Below are 16,448 nucleotides of genomic sequence, written 5' to 3'. Positions count from 1 at the left end.
TCATGAGAAAAACCAAGAGACAACTTTAAATGAAAACACAACTCAACTACCAAACTGTGTGGCGCAGAGTAAAAGCCATGAAAGACACGGAGGCTGGATAGATGGTTCAGTGGCTAACAGCACTTGCTGCTCTTGCAGGGGACCTAGGTTCAGTTCCCAGCACCCACGTGGGGTGGTTCACAGCTGCCTGTAATTCCATTTCCAAGGATCCAGTGCTCTCTTCTGGCCTCCACAGGACACCTCATGCACAGGGCACACAATAGACAAACAGGCACACACATATATACAGAAGAATCAATTTTTTTAAAAAAAATCTTTAAAAGATGTTTGCAGGGCTTAGGGATATAGCTCAGTGGTAGAGCTCCTATTTAGGCAGAATAAGGTCTTAGTTTCTGCCCCAAGTCCTGGAAATAAAAACATTTGTAAATTTGTAAATCTAAAAAGATGAAGGAAAGCATGACTATGTCCTAGCGATTTCATATAGTTGAATCTAATAACGCTTGTTGAAGATTATATTGGACCGTTTGGTTTCTGTCTTTGCGGCTCTCTAAGCCTTTCTAGTCCAATAGTTACCCAGGTGGTTATTGGGTGATATATGAGCAGCAGTAACTAGAAATACCAAGCTGGCATCTGCCAGGGTTTCCAGATGCTATTGCCTACCAAGATGTCACATAACTCCCTGTAAGCCAGTCAAGTTGAGCCCCCAAAGGACAAAAGTCATCAAAGATGAACCCCTAGACAGAGTCCCTCATAGACTCAACCTCATGCAGACTCACCCCTACAGACTAGGCATTCCCGGGTCCAGCCGACACTCACAGACCAGACTCTGTACCAGACAGGTTCCAGAATAAGACCTCTGTCTGAAGCAGACCCTTCTGTCAGGAGCATAAGCCACCTCCCTCAGCCCTACGTTCATCTGCCTAACACTTATCACCCTTCTTCAAGGGTGCCTCCCCTCAGAACACAGAGGACAATCCTGAAAGAAAGCAGCCATGGTGTGTTATCATCTCTGTCAGCCATGGTGGGTTACCTCTGTGCCACCATGGAGAGTTATCATGACCTCTGTGCTGTCGTGGTGGGTTATCATCACCCCTGTGCAGCCATGGTGGGTTATTACCACCTCTGTGCAGGCATGGTGGGTTATCACCACCTCTGTGCCGCCATGGTGGTTACCACCCCTGTGCAAAGAGAGCCACTAAAGAGGATCCTCTATGTCTTATGCCATAAAAATCCTAACTACCCTCCCAATATTGAGCAGAAACTACAGGCCTACCGAGTTCTTAATTAGCTGTGTGCGGTAAGTGAAGATAAGATTTCAGTAATTTATATGTAAATATATTAAGGTTTTATATCCAGAAACACATTTTCCTTCACTATTGTGTTCGACTACTTACCGAAGGCTTTCTATTGAGAGTGATAATTTGTGTTCTAATTAAAAATGTTTCTGGGAACACAGTGTATAAATTATGAATACAATATCCCCATGAAAGCTAACATTGGTGACCCTATCCCCCAAAGAGGGAACTGTTCAAACAGCTTCATACACAAGACAACACAGTAGATAAAACACATTTTCTCTTGGAAACTGCATATATTCTCATGTCCTGAGCTACCTGGGAACTGAATGAATATTCTTCAAATAGTATGTGTTTAATTCTTAGGTATTGAATCTCAGCAGGTATCTGGTTATATTATTCATATTTGAATGCTATCATGGAATGAAATAAGTATTAGAAATATTTGCATCTCACCTAGAATAAGCAATACAAAATAAATCACCATATTGGCAAAAATCATTCATCCATTCAGTCATTGTGCTTTTAAAAATTACATAGGAGAAAAACACGGAGTAATTGTGAACAGAATAAGATTTTCCAGGTAAATTTCTATGCTATTATTAAATAATCTTTCTTCTATGCATTTTAAAATATTGACAGAGTCATAATTATTAAGGCATTCTAGGTAAACGGAATTATTCACATTGATAAATACAAATTGGTTTGCTTAGACAATATTATTGGAACATTATACTACATTGGTCAAGGGTTCATGATGGGTTACTTGTTGCCTTAATCAAAAGATTCAGTCTCTCTGGTCAGTTTCTCCATGTAAAATTGTAATATACAACCACTAAAGTTTGTTGTAAAGATTAAATAAGAAAAACAAATATATTTATTAATAACCAACAGTAATTGAAAAACATTTTTAATGAATTATTTTTTTATTATGTGTTTGTATGTATGGAAGGGTATATCCACATGGGTACAGGCGCCTGCAGAAGTCAGAGAGGGTGTCAGATCCTCTGAAGTTGTGAGCTGCTCAGTATGGGTGCTGGGAACTGAACTCAGATCCTCTGAAGTTGTGAGCTGCCCAGTATGGGTGCTGGGAACTGAACTCAGATCCTCTGAAGTTGTGAGCTGCTCAGTACGGGTGCTGGGAACTGAACTCAGATCCTCTGAAGTTGTGAGCTGCCCAGTACGGGTGCTGGGAACTGAACTCAGATCCTCTGAAGTTGTGAGCTGCCCAGTACGGGTGCTGGGAACTGAACTCAGATCCTCTGAAGTTGTGAGCTGCCCAGTACGGGTGCTGGGAACTGAACTCAGATCCTCTGAAGTTGTGAGCTGCTCAGTACGGGTGCTGGGAACTGAACTCAGATCCTCTGAAGTTGTGAGCTGCTCAGTACGGGTGCTGGGAACTGAACTCAGATCCTCTGAAGTTGTGAGCTGCCCAGTACGGGTGCTGGGAACTGAACTCAGATCCTCTGGAAGAGAAAGACGAGCTCTTCACCCTTGAACCATCTGTCCAGTCCTTGAACATGTATTTAAAAAGTGTACGATCTGATGAGAAGTCTGAGTACAGAACATATTTTTATTAAGTGTTCCATACAGTGTACAAGTACCATTCTCACAGGCAACAGAGTAGAGATTAACTTTTCTAAGGGTGAAAAGTGTTATAGAGAGAAATAATGTTGGGGGAAGAGACAGGGAATAAACATGTCTAAAGTAGGAGTAGGGGGGATTTTGTACAAGTAAGATAGGAAAATACCTTTAAAAATGGCATCTAGCAGAAATCCCAGACTTCTCTAAATTCCATGAGAGCATTAGAGATCTAAGGGAAGGGCAACAGCTGGCAAAAGGGCTTGCTACCAAGCCTGATGAACCCGTTGAAACCACTGGCCCCACATGGTGGGAGAAGACAGATGACTCCTGAAAGTTGTCCTCTGTTCTTCACATGCAATGTGTATTCACACTAAATAGTAAAGATAGACAGATGGACAGATGGACGGACAGACAGATGGATGGGTAAGTAGATAGACGGATGGATAAATGGATAAAGATAGAGGATAGATATAGATAGATAGATAGATAGATAGATAGATAGATAGATAGATAGATAGTTCTGATCTGGATGCAGTTGAATAAAAGGGAAAGAGAGAGGTAGGACAAGAGGTCAGGGGATTTATAGTGTGTCAGGGCTGATGCAATCCTGGAAGCTGCTGTAAAGTCTTTGAAAGACAAAGGCAATAGAAATTGAGGTAGGAAGTCAATGGAAGTCCTCAACAATTATCTGGCTAGCACACTGCAGTAGTTTGAATGTACTTGGCTCCCATAAGGTCAGGGGAAGTGTCAGTATTAGGAGGAATAACTTCGATGGAGTAGGTATGGTCTTGTTGAAGGAGGTGTGTTACTTTGGGAGTGAGCTTTGAGGTCTCATATATGCTCAAGCCATGCCCAGTGTCTCAGTTCACTTCCTGTTGCCTTTGGATCAAGATGTACAACTCTCAGTTCCTTTTCCAGAACCATGTGTGCCTGCACACCACCATGCCTCCCACCATGATGATAATGGACTAAACCTCTGAAACTCTAAGCCACACCAATTAAATATTTTCCTTTATAAGAGTTGCTGTGGTCATAGTATCTCTTCACAACAATAGAAGACACCTACAATAGTAAGGTTGGGGAAAGAAGAATGGGTCCCTTGGGCCTGGGCAATAGCTGTGATAGTGTATTGTTGGTGACATGGGGTGGGTGAATTTGTTGTGTGAGAAAGATGAATGTAACATAACTCCAGATTCTGAGTCCAAGACATTGGAAGAAGGGGGCTTCTATTTTTTAAGATGAGACAGACACCAGGAGATTTTGTGGAGATTTTGAATGGTACTTATCACACAGCAAAGTGAAATTTCTGAATAGTCCTAGGCTGGAGACAGAGATTCAGAAGGTACCCATGCATGGAGCCTAAAGTCTTCTTGGGAGGGTGGCAAAGCACAACAGCAATACAATCTGCTTTTCCTACAAAACTACTCCCAACATATTCTTTTGCTTGTTTAGGTGTACGCATAAGTATGCAAGTATGTACACGTGCATATGAGTGTGCGTGCATGCCATGATGCCTGTGTCAAGGTCAGAGAAAAATCTCAGGTGTTAGGTCTTGCCCTTTTTTTTGAGTCAGGTGTGTGCCAGGCTATATGAGCTACAAGAATTCTCCTGTTTCCATCTCTCACCTTGCAGCAGGAATGCTGGGATTACAAATGTGTGTTGTTGTATCTAGCTTCATGTTGGTTCGGGGAATACGAACACAAGTCCTTATGCTTGCATGGAGAGCTCTTTACCTCCAGAACCATCTCTGTAGTCCTGTAAATGTATACTTCAGCTTGCGCCTTATGCAACCCACTATAGATGTGAAGGAGGAAAGTAAGAGAGGTGGCCTTTCCAAATACAGGACTGATAGTCTACAAGCAAAGATAGATGAGACAGAAATTTAAACTGATCTCTCATCTCTAAGTTATATCAGTGTGATCTCAGTCTTTTTACTATCTATAGAAGGTTGGCCCCCAAATAGCATTCTGAAAAAATGTATTTGTTCAAGACACAAATAAAATGCACATAAACACACCCTAAACAATGAATCTTTCCCATAGCAGCATAGGACAAATACAGCCCACCCTAAGAATGGAGAGAGCAATTATAAAAGCAATAGAGTTAGGGTGCTGAGGAGCTTTGGTGCTGAGGGTGATGTTTCCCAAAAAACCAAAACCCTCCCGAGCACAAATATTGTGAAATCCAGTACTCCCAAATGTTCTATTCTAAATCCTACATATTCAGAAATAAAGGGCTTTTCAAAAATAAAAGCAAACACAAACAAGCAAACAAAACCCAAAAGAACAAAAGCACTTTCCACTAATCCAGAGCCAAAAGCTATACAACAAATTTCAGGAGGGAAATGCTATCAGGCCTTGGCAAATAAAACCCAATACAATGACAAAATAATCACACAGCCTACACACTCCCAAAGCAAGTCCAAGGCTTTCTGATAATACTGTATTCTGAGACGGCAAGGGGTTCCTGCCCATGTTTTTTCTTCTTTCTTGTTTGTCTTTTTTTAAAACATTTAATTTAGATAAGAGAGGGAAGGTCAGAATTGTTTTATATGAATTCCCAAAATATATGACAAAAGCTATTTCAAAGACATATATTACCTTAAAATATACTTGGTAAATTAAAGTTTTGCTACATAGAATTCTTTTGGGAATTAACAAGATATTTCAAAGACATATATTACCTTAAAATATACTTGGTAAATTAAAGTTTTGCTACATAGAATTCTTTTGGGAATTAACAAGAATTGATGCAGAAAATGATTTAAAAAAATAAAACAGGCCGGGCGGTGGTGGCGCACGCCTTTAATCCCAGCACTCGGGAGGCAGAGGCAGGCGGATCTCTGTGAGTTCGAGACCAGCCTGGTCTACAAGAGCTAGTTCCAGGACAGGCTCCAAAACCACAGAGAAACCCTGTCTCGAAAAACCAAAAAAAAAAAAAAAAATAAAACAAAAGATACAACAACTACTTGAAGTACCATGGGAATCACTTATAAAAGTTCATTGTATTTTACCCATTCTAATGAAATAGCATTCAGTTACAACAGGATCAATAAAATGAAATAGTTCAGATGAAACTGAGCAAAGCCCATATGCTGAAAACTGTAAAATGTAGGCTAAGTTTAATAAAAGACCTAAATGGAGAAACAAGTTGTGCTTATGAATTAAAGCCCAAATTTAAGTTGTTAATTGTTCTCAGATTTTTGTTTAGATTCCATGCAATTCCAAACAAGATGTCTACCAACAAGTCTCAAAATTTGATTTAAAATTTCATATAAACAATCTATTTTAAGAATGCCAAAGTTATTTGATAAAATAATAAATGATAAAAGAAAAGGAATTATAATATAATAAAGGAATAAAGTACACCTAGTTCTAAGATTTACTTTAGAGTTGTGATATTGCATAATTTTGATACAAGAGCAGATGCATAGAACAGAATAGTGAGTACAAAAATATGATCAAGTAATATATTAACAAAAAAATTCATCACTTTGTGTGTGTGTGGTGTGTATGGGTATTTTGTGTGTGTGTGTGAGTTAGTGTATATGGGTATTTTGTGTGTGTGTTGGTGTGTACGGGTACTTTGTGTGTGTGTGTCTGTGTGTGTGTGTGGTGTGGTGGGTATGTGTAGTTTGTGTATGTGTGCGTGTGTGTGGTGTGGTGTGTATGGGTATTTTGTGTGTGTGTGTGAGTTGGTGTATATGGGTATTTTGTGTGTGTGTTGGTGTGTACGGGTACTTTGTGTGTGTGTGTGTGGTGTGGTGTGTATGTGTAGTTTGTGTATGTGTGCGTGTGTGTGGTGTGGTGTATATGGGTATTTTGTGTGTGTGTGTGTGTGTGAGTTGGTGTATATGGGTATTTTGTGTGTGTGTTGGTGTGTACGGGTACTTTGTGTGTGTGTGTCTGTGTGTGTGTGTGTGTGGTGTGGTGGGTATGTGTAGTTTGTGTATGTGTGCATGTGTGTGGTGTGGTGTGTATGGGTATTTTGTGTGTGCCATAGCACTTGTGGACTTTAGTAAGCAATTTGCCAGGTTGGTTCTCTCTTTCTACCACATGTGACCCAAGGATTGAACTCAGGCTGCCAGGCTTAGCAGCAAGCACTTTACCTGCTGATCCTTCTTGCTGGCCCAGGCAATTGAATTTTGACAAAGCTACCAAAGCAATTTAGCAAATTAAAGTTCTTTTCAATCAAGGCACTGAATGTAGGCTATCCCTGAGAGTGAATTACGTCAGATGCAAATGAGTACATATTACTCCATTTCCATATCTTAGAATACAAAATAAAAGCTCCTGTGCATGTGAAATCATTGATTGGACCACAGGTCAGTGAAGGAGGGGCTGAAAGGGACACATGAAAGGAGTCTTCCTGAGAGGATCAGAAATCGTGGTGTTATGCTCATCCCCGAGACATCCCGTCCAATGAAATGCAATATATTTTGTGTGGTTTACACTTCGATAAAATTGATTTTTAAAAGGGAACTGAAAACCAAAGAAACATGAATGGGTACGAGTTAACATGTTTTCACTGGCATGTGCAGGGCAGATACACAGCTTTGTTCTTTAGGTCATTCAAACATCCACCATGTTAATAGACCTAGAGCGCCCAACAAAAGGTAGTTGGTTTCTGCCTAATTCCTCTCAGATACTAAGAAGTCTCAGTAAGTGCGGTTCGCGTTAACGAAGCTTTCGCTAGCAGCCACCAAGAGAAGACATTCTCAACTGAGAGTCTGAGTAGGACGGGGAAGTCTGTGCCAGGTTTGGTCTACGATTGGGTCTGTTCCAGACACTTGTCTGTTCTTTACATACGTTTCTGCTGGTGAGCACATGATCAAGCCATTGATCTCTTTACTTTGAAGAGAAGTAAAATTGAGGTCTATTTGGTCTTCATCTCATTAAAATCTGAAGAGCATCCTGACGAAATGATATGGATGTCCACCAAGAAACCTGCCCATACTGAGGACGTGTTCTCCATGACCATTTCCGGCACATTCCCCACCCCATCTCTAAAGTAAACATTACCATCTTCTCCTTTTCCCGTTATAGAAAATGGTCCTCAGTGAGGCCTCGTCATTTGCCCAGATTCACCCAGTCAGTGGCACAGTGGAGATTTCCATCTCTGGGGTTCTTAAAGTGATAGGTAATATATTTCCATACAAACCTGAAGTAAATAAATGCAAAGACCTTGGGGTTCTGATTCTAGTATTAGTCACTTTGCATTAACAACAACAAAAAAGCCATGCAGTTCAGAACACAGATGATATTATATGGGGCTTTTGCTCATCATCAAATGTTTTTTTCTTCCTACTAGGCAATCAATATTTGAAAATGAATCATTTATATCTTTAGAGAGGAGACACTACACAAAGCAAAGTCAGAGCGTCTTTAGTGACCGTCTCTAAATCTGGGGAGAGTTATTACTGGTCAGGAAAGAAAACCAGAGATGTGCAATATACACAGCTAACAAAAGGGCAGAATACTGCCTGGCGGGGGTGGCGCACACCTTTAATCCCAGCACTCGGGAGGCAGAGGCAGGTGGATCTCTGGGAGTTCGAGGACAACTGGTCTACAAGAGCTAGTTCCAGGACAGGCTCCAAAGCTACAGAGAAACCCTGTCTCAAAAAATCAAATAGCAGAGTGCTAAGGAAGATTCCTGGGTAACTGGGCAGTTCACATTCAACTAAGCAATAAAACAGCTGCTTAGCCTGACTTACTGTCGATGGGACATTTGTAAATTATCTATCCAAAATACAATCACCCATGAAAACATTTTTAAGGCAATGAAATACAAAAAAGAAATGAATCGATAGATGCTTTCTGGTATCAAAATGATCTCCAGAATATGAAGTTATGCAACATCCATAAGGAAGAGAAAACATGAAAAACTATTCATTAAACTAACCTAACCCCAATTCTTCTGTACATCTGTGGCAAGTCAAAGTCAGAACCTCATTAATAAACAATCAAATTCATTGTCTATATTCTGATTTTTCAGCAACACTCCTCTCAGTCACAGGACCCAATAGTGTGTCCCAGCGTCTGCTTATACACATCTACATCATGGAGATGTTTCAACGTTCTGAGACGTTTCTAATATTTAATTCTAGTAAATAAAGAATGGGATGTTTCTGACAACCACACACTTAAAGTCAAGCATCTATGTAGTGAGAAAGATAATTTTGCCTTAAATTTTAAAACACATTTACAAGTCATCTCTATCTGACATTCTCGCTTCCTCCCTGTCTCAGAAATCCTTGGTGTTCGTGGATTCCAGGGACAGCATAATGGAGGTGGCAATGTCACCATCTGACTCCAGTAATACTTTCCTTTTTTGTGTTTATCACGAATCCACAGTTCAGTCACAAGTGAATGCAACTATCCACCAGAGGGAGAGAAGGGAAGGGACGGAGCACAAGCTGCCATCTGCTTTCCTCCCCCAGCATCCCTGGAAATGAAGACGGGTGGGAGTCTCTCCTAGAAATGAGAGCAAAGTGTTCCTCATACTTGGCCCACTGACGCGTCTTTCGGCAACATTTGGCCCTGGCAGATGAGACAGCCACAGAGGCACATTGCGATAGTGGCATAGACCCCAACTGTGGGATTCAGCAGTAGCAGAAGGGGCCTGTTCAGGTCTAAAGGTGTCTGGTGCCCTGTATGGGGATGAGCTTTGCTCTCAGTACCCTACAGACATCATCATGTTTTGTTGCCTCACAGGCCTCCAGCATTCATTTGTTTAGGTACTGGCAATCACACCCCTCAGTATTCATCAGACAAGGTACTTACAGTTGCATGACCAAGTACAGGTGATTCGGACTTTCATAAATATCTTCCAGGGCAACAATGTTTTCATGTTTAATCCTAAAAGTAAAAAAAAAGCACACACACAATGGTAAGGACAATTATACTTGAAAAAAAGGTCATGACAGGGACCAAAAGTGATATGATAGAACCCCAATTCCTTGATAAGACGTTGAAGACTTTCCACCACATTGTTCCAAATATATTTCTCAATTCCTTACTCCCTCAGTCCCTTCTCTTCATCATTCTCAAGGCCTTAGGAGCCCACAGCTGGTAACACTGCACTGAATGCTGCTGCTGAACATGTTGTATGCCATGGACCAAATCTCTCACTACTGTATTTTCTCACATAGTGGCATGTCAAATGGCTAAACTTCCTGGGTAGCACACAACTGCTTTCCACTGTCTCAATGCAGGGACTACAGACAAGTCTAAAGAGCCAGCTATGTGTGGGTCCATCCCTCCTAACAGCCAGTATGCCCCATGGTCATGTTCATGAATCCAGTGCAGGCAAAGGAAAACCAGGCTGACCACCTCACTGGAGTTCACACTTATCCTGCCAGCAAACTCAGTTTCCCAAGTGAGCTAACTGGGAAAGCTAATTTCATATCAAACTTTAGAAACAATACATGTTCAAATCACCTTGTAGACAAAAGTTTCTGTCCCACCCTGTCCTGCAGTCATTCAATTCCAAAGCAATACAGAGGCTTATATTAATTATAAACTATTTGGCCTATTAGCTCAGGCTTATTATTAACTAGCTTTTACAATTTAAATTAACCCATATTTTTGTCTATGTTTAGCCACATGGACTGGTACCTTTTCTCGGTAAGACATTCTCATCTTGCTTCCTCTGTGTTTGGCTGGTGACTGCATCTCTGCCTTTCCTCTTCCCTGAATTCTCCTAGTGGTTGCCCCACCTATCCTTTCTGCCTGGCTACTGGCCAATCAGCATTTTTATTAAACCAATACAAGTAACAAATCTTTACATTGTATAAGAGTATTATTCCTCAGCATCACCTGTCTCTGGATAGTCAAATTTCTTTCTCCTGATATCCTGTTATTCCTGATATTCCTGTTAGAGAATTACAAGGATAATCTCATAACCAAGGATGATCAATAAGTTCTTAAGAGGCAGTCCTTGAATCTTCTGGGGAGTTTGGCACAAATGCCAATTCTCAGGCTCTGACTGGATAATACAAGACCAGGGCAGAGCCCAGCAGTTTTTATTTTAAGACCCCAGACAGTGTGTATACAAAAAGATTTGAGAGACAAGGGGATTAGATCAGTAATTTTAAAATTTAAGTGCATAAATAAACCCTCTGGGGATCTGATGACAAGGCAGTTTTGATCTAGTGGGTCCAGGGTAGGGACTTAGCATCTATATTTCTCACCCAAATGCAGATGCTGCTGGTTTAGGACCACTCCGAGTATCAAAGTCTCCAACAAAGGCAGCTCAAGAAGGAGACAGATTCATTTTAGCTCTTACAACTCGAGACAGAGAACAGTGTCTGCTCAGAATGTCAAGCTCAATATTTATTTAATGCATATGAGGGAAGAATCATTTCATTCCTCAATGAGCTAATTAGCTCTTACCACATGCCTTTTGCTGACATTCCTGATGAACCACTTAAAGACAAGATGGAGCTTGCAGACTCTTGGGAGCCCCTTGAAAGTAGATTCACACAACTCATTTGTTTCCCCTCTTGTGCCTATAACAGATCTGCTTATTAAATATTTGCTTCAAGAATGGATGGGTGAAATGTAAAGGTCGTTGCCACTCAACAACAAGAAACAACATCCCATATGTATTTGTGAAAATGGCGGGATTGCTTCCCTGAGTATCAGATGGCTTCCTCTGCAAAGAGAAAGCTGAGGAGTGAGATGAACAAGAGGGTTCTCTTGATTAGAGTTGGGAGAAGAGAAGATAATTAGCAAAAAGTGGCAATGCTCTGCTTTTATTTCGGCAGCTCTTATTAGTTAACATGGTTGTTTGTGGGAGTTAAAATAATTACACTAAATTCACATTTCACAGGCCTCCCATGCAGGGCGCCTACTTAGCTGTCAGTGTTAGTCACTGTGCAAGTGAAGCAAATAGTATCAGCAATGAGTTATACCACTATATCAAATAAATCACGCTACCAAAGAAATAGCCAGAACTTAAATGGGGACAACCAAGATCTTGGATATTTGTGGAGTTGTCATTATTGGCTATACATGAAGGAATATGATCAAAGAAAGTGTGTATTGTGTACATTTTTTTCCTTCACAAGAGCATAAATATTTCCACTTAGTCACATTAATTTGGGCTGTCAGGGCTTAGATTTATAGGAAATTGATATGAATGGGATCACATGGAGGGCTGCTAATGAGAATAATGGAGTCACAGTTACCTCCAAATCCTAGAAAATAACACATACTTTTAAAAGTATAAATATGTTCCAGATATTGCACTGTTATGAATATGGAATATAAGTGTCTCTGGGACTCTTATGTTTTGATATGCTGAATCTTTTCACACCTGGGCTTAGAAATTGGCACCTATGTTCCTGGCAATTTTTGGAAGTTGAATCAAGAAGGCTGTTTGGGCCCAAGAATTCAGTCATTCAGCAGTTAATAGCCAGTTCACTGGATACAGAGACTCTGCTGTATACAAAGCATTAGCCTAGCAGAAAAGGCAGGCTGTAACAAAGGCCACAATGCCCAACTTGGGTGTGTAGGGCAAAGAACCTGCTATGTCTTAACTGAGTGTTGATAGGAAATTAATTTTTGTATCCATTGGAGCATTCCAGAGAGGAACAACAGAGGGTAGGGACAAACCAAAATGAAAGAAAATGGCTGAGAAGACATTACGAACTCTCCCTCTCAACTAATGTTTCAGTGAGTCAAGCAATGGGCCTCTCACTGGGTTTCCTGTATCTGGAAGAATACAAGAAAAAGCAAAAGGTTTTATCTTCAAAAAGCTCGTCTCAGTGGAGCAAGCCGATGAACAATTAAGTATTAAACGCTGAACTCTAAAACTCTAGTATTGTATTTAAGGTTACAGAAAGTTGGGTCCTGTGTGGGTCAGAATTAGGGCAATGGTCTCAAGAAAATGATGGGGCTGAGTTGTGTTGTGATGGTTAATGCTTGAATAAGCATACTTGAGTGATTTCAAACAAATCCTAAAATGGCCTCTTCAAGAAAAGTGGTTTAATTAACTTGGAGCTGTTAGAACATGGTGAAAGAAAACACTCTGGCCTCCTACATCTGCTTTTAATCACTAATTCCCCCTCCAGACTCCTTATGATAGAGACAGACTAAACTTACCAGTTTAAAATTTATAGATTATCTTTACAAAACACCTGATACCTCCCATTTCTGCAGCAATGTCACAATGTCCATTTCTGCCACAAATGTCAACCAGAGCTGAGTCTGCTCTTTCCCTTATTCATTCAACAGATATCTGCTGGGAGTCTGCCGCAGGCCAGGCACAGTCCTTGGCACTAGGAATTTAGTGGTGGATAAGACAATGAAGACGTCTCAGCCCCAGGGAGCACACACAGGCTACAGCTAAGAAGTCTTCCCAGGGAGCCTGAGAGTCACTGGAAATTAGCATTTATGCCATGAATCATGGGAGCAATAGAGATTAAAGCTACAGTGTCTGCCTGCAGACTGGTGAGGTTCATAATGCCTCCTTCTAGTATTTTCTTTTTGTCATCAATCCATCGTCCATCAACAATCTTACAATACAGTTGTTATGCCTCTTACCACTCCATGGACGTTCATTGGACCAGACTGTTTTGCAAGCAAAAGTAAGGACCCAGGTGTGAAACACAGTTATCAAGAGCAGGGCATTAGGTAATCGGGAAACTATTAGTCAACATGAGCTAGACATTATGCATATGCAAATAAATGGTAATGTAAGGTTTCTGCTTTCATAGGCTGAGTAAGTGTTTTCGCATGAGAAGGTAGGGAATCTTAATGATTTCAGTCACTACTGTCTCCCTAGTGCCACTAAAGGGTGTGATAGGGAGTACACTTCATAGACATTTGTTGAAGGAATGAGTGAATGAGTGAATGAATGAATGAAAACAAACTAGAGTCCATTAAGCTGCCTACTCACTTTCACTTGCATTTCTACCAAATCACCCAGGCTTAGCCTTTGGAAGTTAAAGTTTTACCTTTCACCTTTTTTGTTTGTCTTGTTGATATTGCTATAGTTTCAGCACCTCTGGGGATTGAACCCAGTATCTTGAGCATGCTAGGCAATCGCTCTACCACCAAGCAGCAGCTCCATCCCCAAGCTTAGTTGAACTAAGTCCTGTTGGTATCTATGCAGGGCTTTAGATGGCCCTGGTATTCGAAATCTTGATTCGCTCATCCAAAGTATTTATCACTCTTCCCAGCTTTGGACCATTTGCTTATTTGCTATGCGTCCATGCAGTGCTCTTGTTAAAATTCCTACCTAAAACTTTAAATAGGAGAGTTGTATTCCACAAGAGACCCCCCCACCACGTTAACTGACATTGATCAATGGGCTTTGATTGCCATTTAGTTGCAAACTCCCAAGTACGATCGTTGAGCCCATATTTTACCATTTATTCATTAGACAACCAGAAACTTTGCCGAAATGACATTTCTCCACGCTCTATGCCATGCAAGACTATTTAAGAAAGAAATTGGGTGTTCGGGAAGATTTGTTCTTAGGAAACCCGCGTTGGCTCCTAGCAACCACTACAGTCTTTACTAAGTGATAGCAAACCGTCTGCTTAATTTCCTATTCCAGAATGCTACCATGCATTGAGGTCCAGCGTCTCAGGCTGTTGTAGATCTCAGATTCTACTGTTTTATGTTTACAAAATGTGACAGTATCTCTGACATTGTTTCCCTAAACATCTCAACTATGATTCTTTTGTAATAAGTGCAGTTTCCTCGGCCCCCTGGGACATAACAAATCCAAACTTAGCAATGAACCAGTTTCATCATTTTATTTTGAGTCTGCTCACAGAGCTGTCTTATTACATGATTTATTGAGCCTCAAGAATGTGTCAAGTATGTGCATTGGTTCTTGTTATGCTGAGAATTGAACCCCTGGCCCCCAACCTGCTAAGTAGGTACCTACCTATTCACTTACACCACCAGGCCCTAGGGATTTTTAAATATTTCATTTAGTATCAACAACTTTACAGAGTAAACATTATTTTCCTCATTTTTAAAGCGGGGGGCAAACATATAGGAGGTGAAGTATTCAAAGTGATATAACTCATAATTTGCATTGTTGGGGTTTGATCTAAGCCTATTCTTACAACCAAACCTATATTAAAGCTATTTAGGTAACTTTGTATTAACTAAGTGTGTTGGGTAGATTTTTTTTTGTCAATTTAATACGAACTAGTATCATCTGGGAAGATGGACTCTCAAGTGAAAAAAACAATGCCTCCATTAGATTGGCCTGTGGGCATATCTGTGGAGCGTTTTCTTGATTACTGATCCAAATGGAAAGGCCCAGCCTACCGTGGGCAGGTGGATCTGACTGGTATAAACAAGCAGGCTGAGGGAGCCATGAAAAGCAAGTCAGTAAGCAGCATTCCTCCACAGTCTCCGCTTCCACGTCTGCCTCCAGGATTCTACCTTGCGTTCCTTCGCTAACTTCCTTTTTAAGATGGACTGGGATCCAGCCTGTAAGTCAAATAAACCCTTCCCCATCCCCCGAGTTGCTTTGTTCATGGTGTTTATCGCAGCAACAGGAAGCACAGTATGACCCTAAGTTAGAGCAAATGCATCAAAGAGAGTATAAAGCCAGAGCTGTCCGAATAAGAGGTCATCAGTAACAGTGCACTGTACACCCTGAGGGGCGCAGAGACTTGACACAGAGATTTGTTAAACCACCTCAACTTAATGAATGCTCTCAAGATACTGGCTGTAAACCTCTTGACTGATGAAATCCCAGTGTATCAAAGAAGAACAGAGAAGATGTGTTCAAAAACAGCAAGAATAGTACAGGGTCTGGAAGTAAAAACTTCATAAACAACTTCTCATGAGCTCCTATCTGCTCCATGAAAATAGAGAGAAAGTGCACAGAGAGGAGGTGGGGATGCAGTTACAGACCAAGTGGAGGCTGTGCCTCTTCCTACTTGGATAGCTAACTTCCATTAAGTCAACACTCAGCTTTTCCAAAGCATGGCCAAGGGGACCTCACACACATGAGGACTGTTCTTTGGAGAGCACCAAACTGCTAAGAAATGGGCATGATTTAAAGTCAATAATGTTGCTGAAGCAAGCTTAGGTGTTAACGAGGATTTCAATTAATTTTTATCACTAATCTGTGAAGCCCAAGTAAGCACTAGCTGGCCCACCTATATGCTGAGGGTAAATGCCTTATGCATCTACATTAATGTCTCCATCTCCTCAAACAATAGACAGAAGAGATGCTCAGAGGGTGGGAGACCGAGGCAGTCAGAAAAAAAGTTGAATGGGAAAACAGCATATGGGTATTGAAACAGATGTCTGTCCACACTGTAGCTAAAAGCCAAGTAAAAACCCAGAAGAAGCCAAGAGAACATTTTAAAATTAATTCAGGAAAAAAAACCCACAGTGCCAAACGTACACACAGGCCCTGTTCCAAAGCCCTGAAGCTGGAGGGACCATTAGGACCAAAGGACAGCCATGCTTGCACACAGTCTCATATGTCCTGATATCAACATCTCTCCTCCAGACTACTTTTTCACAGTTGGACAAGTCATAAGTTTTGAACTTCATTATAATTGAGGGATGTAACACACACATAAGA

The 16,448-nt window shown here is 40.9% G+C and overlaps 1 protein-coding gene across 3 annotated transcripts in view; it reads right to left on the bottom strand.

Moving 5' to 3' along the window:
• The window catches only part of Camk1d (calcium/calmodulin dependent protein kinase ID), a 417,381-nt gene that overhangs the window by 143,251 nt on the left and 257,682 nt on the right, over positions 1 to 16,448 (bottom strand). For all 3 annotated transcript variants that reach the window (XM_041630683.1, XM_041630682.1, XM_041630684.1), the window contains exon 3: positions 9,662 to 9,736. In XM_041630683.1, the coding sequence (XP_041486617.1) occupies positions 9,662 to 9,736 (75 nt within the window). The remainder of the gene's footprint in view (positions 1 to 9,661; positions 9,737 to 16,448) is intronic.

This window comes from Microtus oregoni, unplaced genomic scaffold (genome assembly GCF_018167655.1).
Source record: "Microtus oregoni isolate MIOR12 unplaced genomic scaffold, Mior012 000035F_ref0000213, whole genome shotgun sequence".
NCBI classification, from domain to species: Eukaryota; Metazoa; Chordata; class Mammalia; order Rodentia; family Cricetidae; genus Microtus; species Microtus oregoni.
This window is presented reverse-complemented; position numbering and strand designations above follow the sequence as displayed.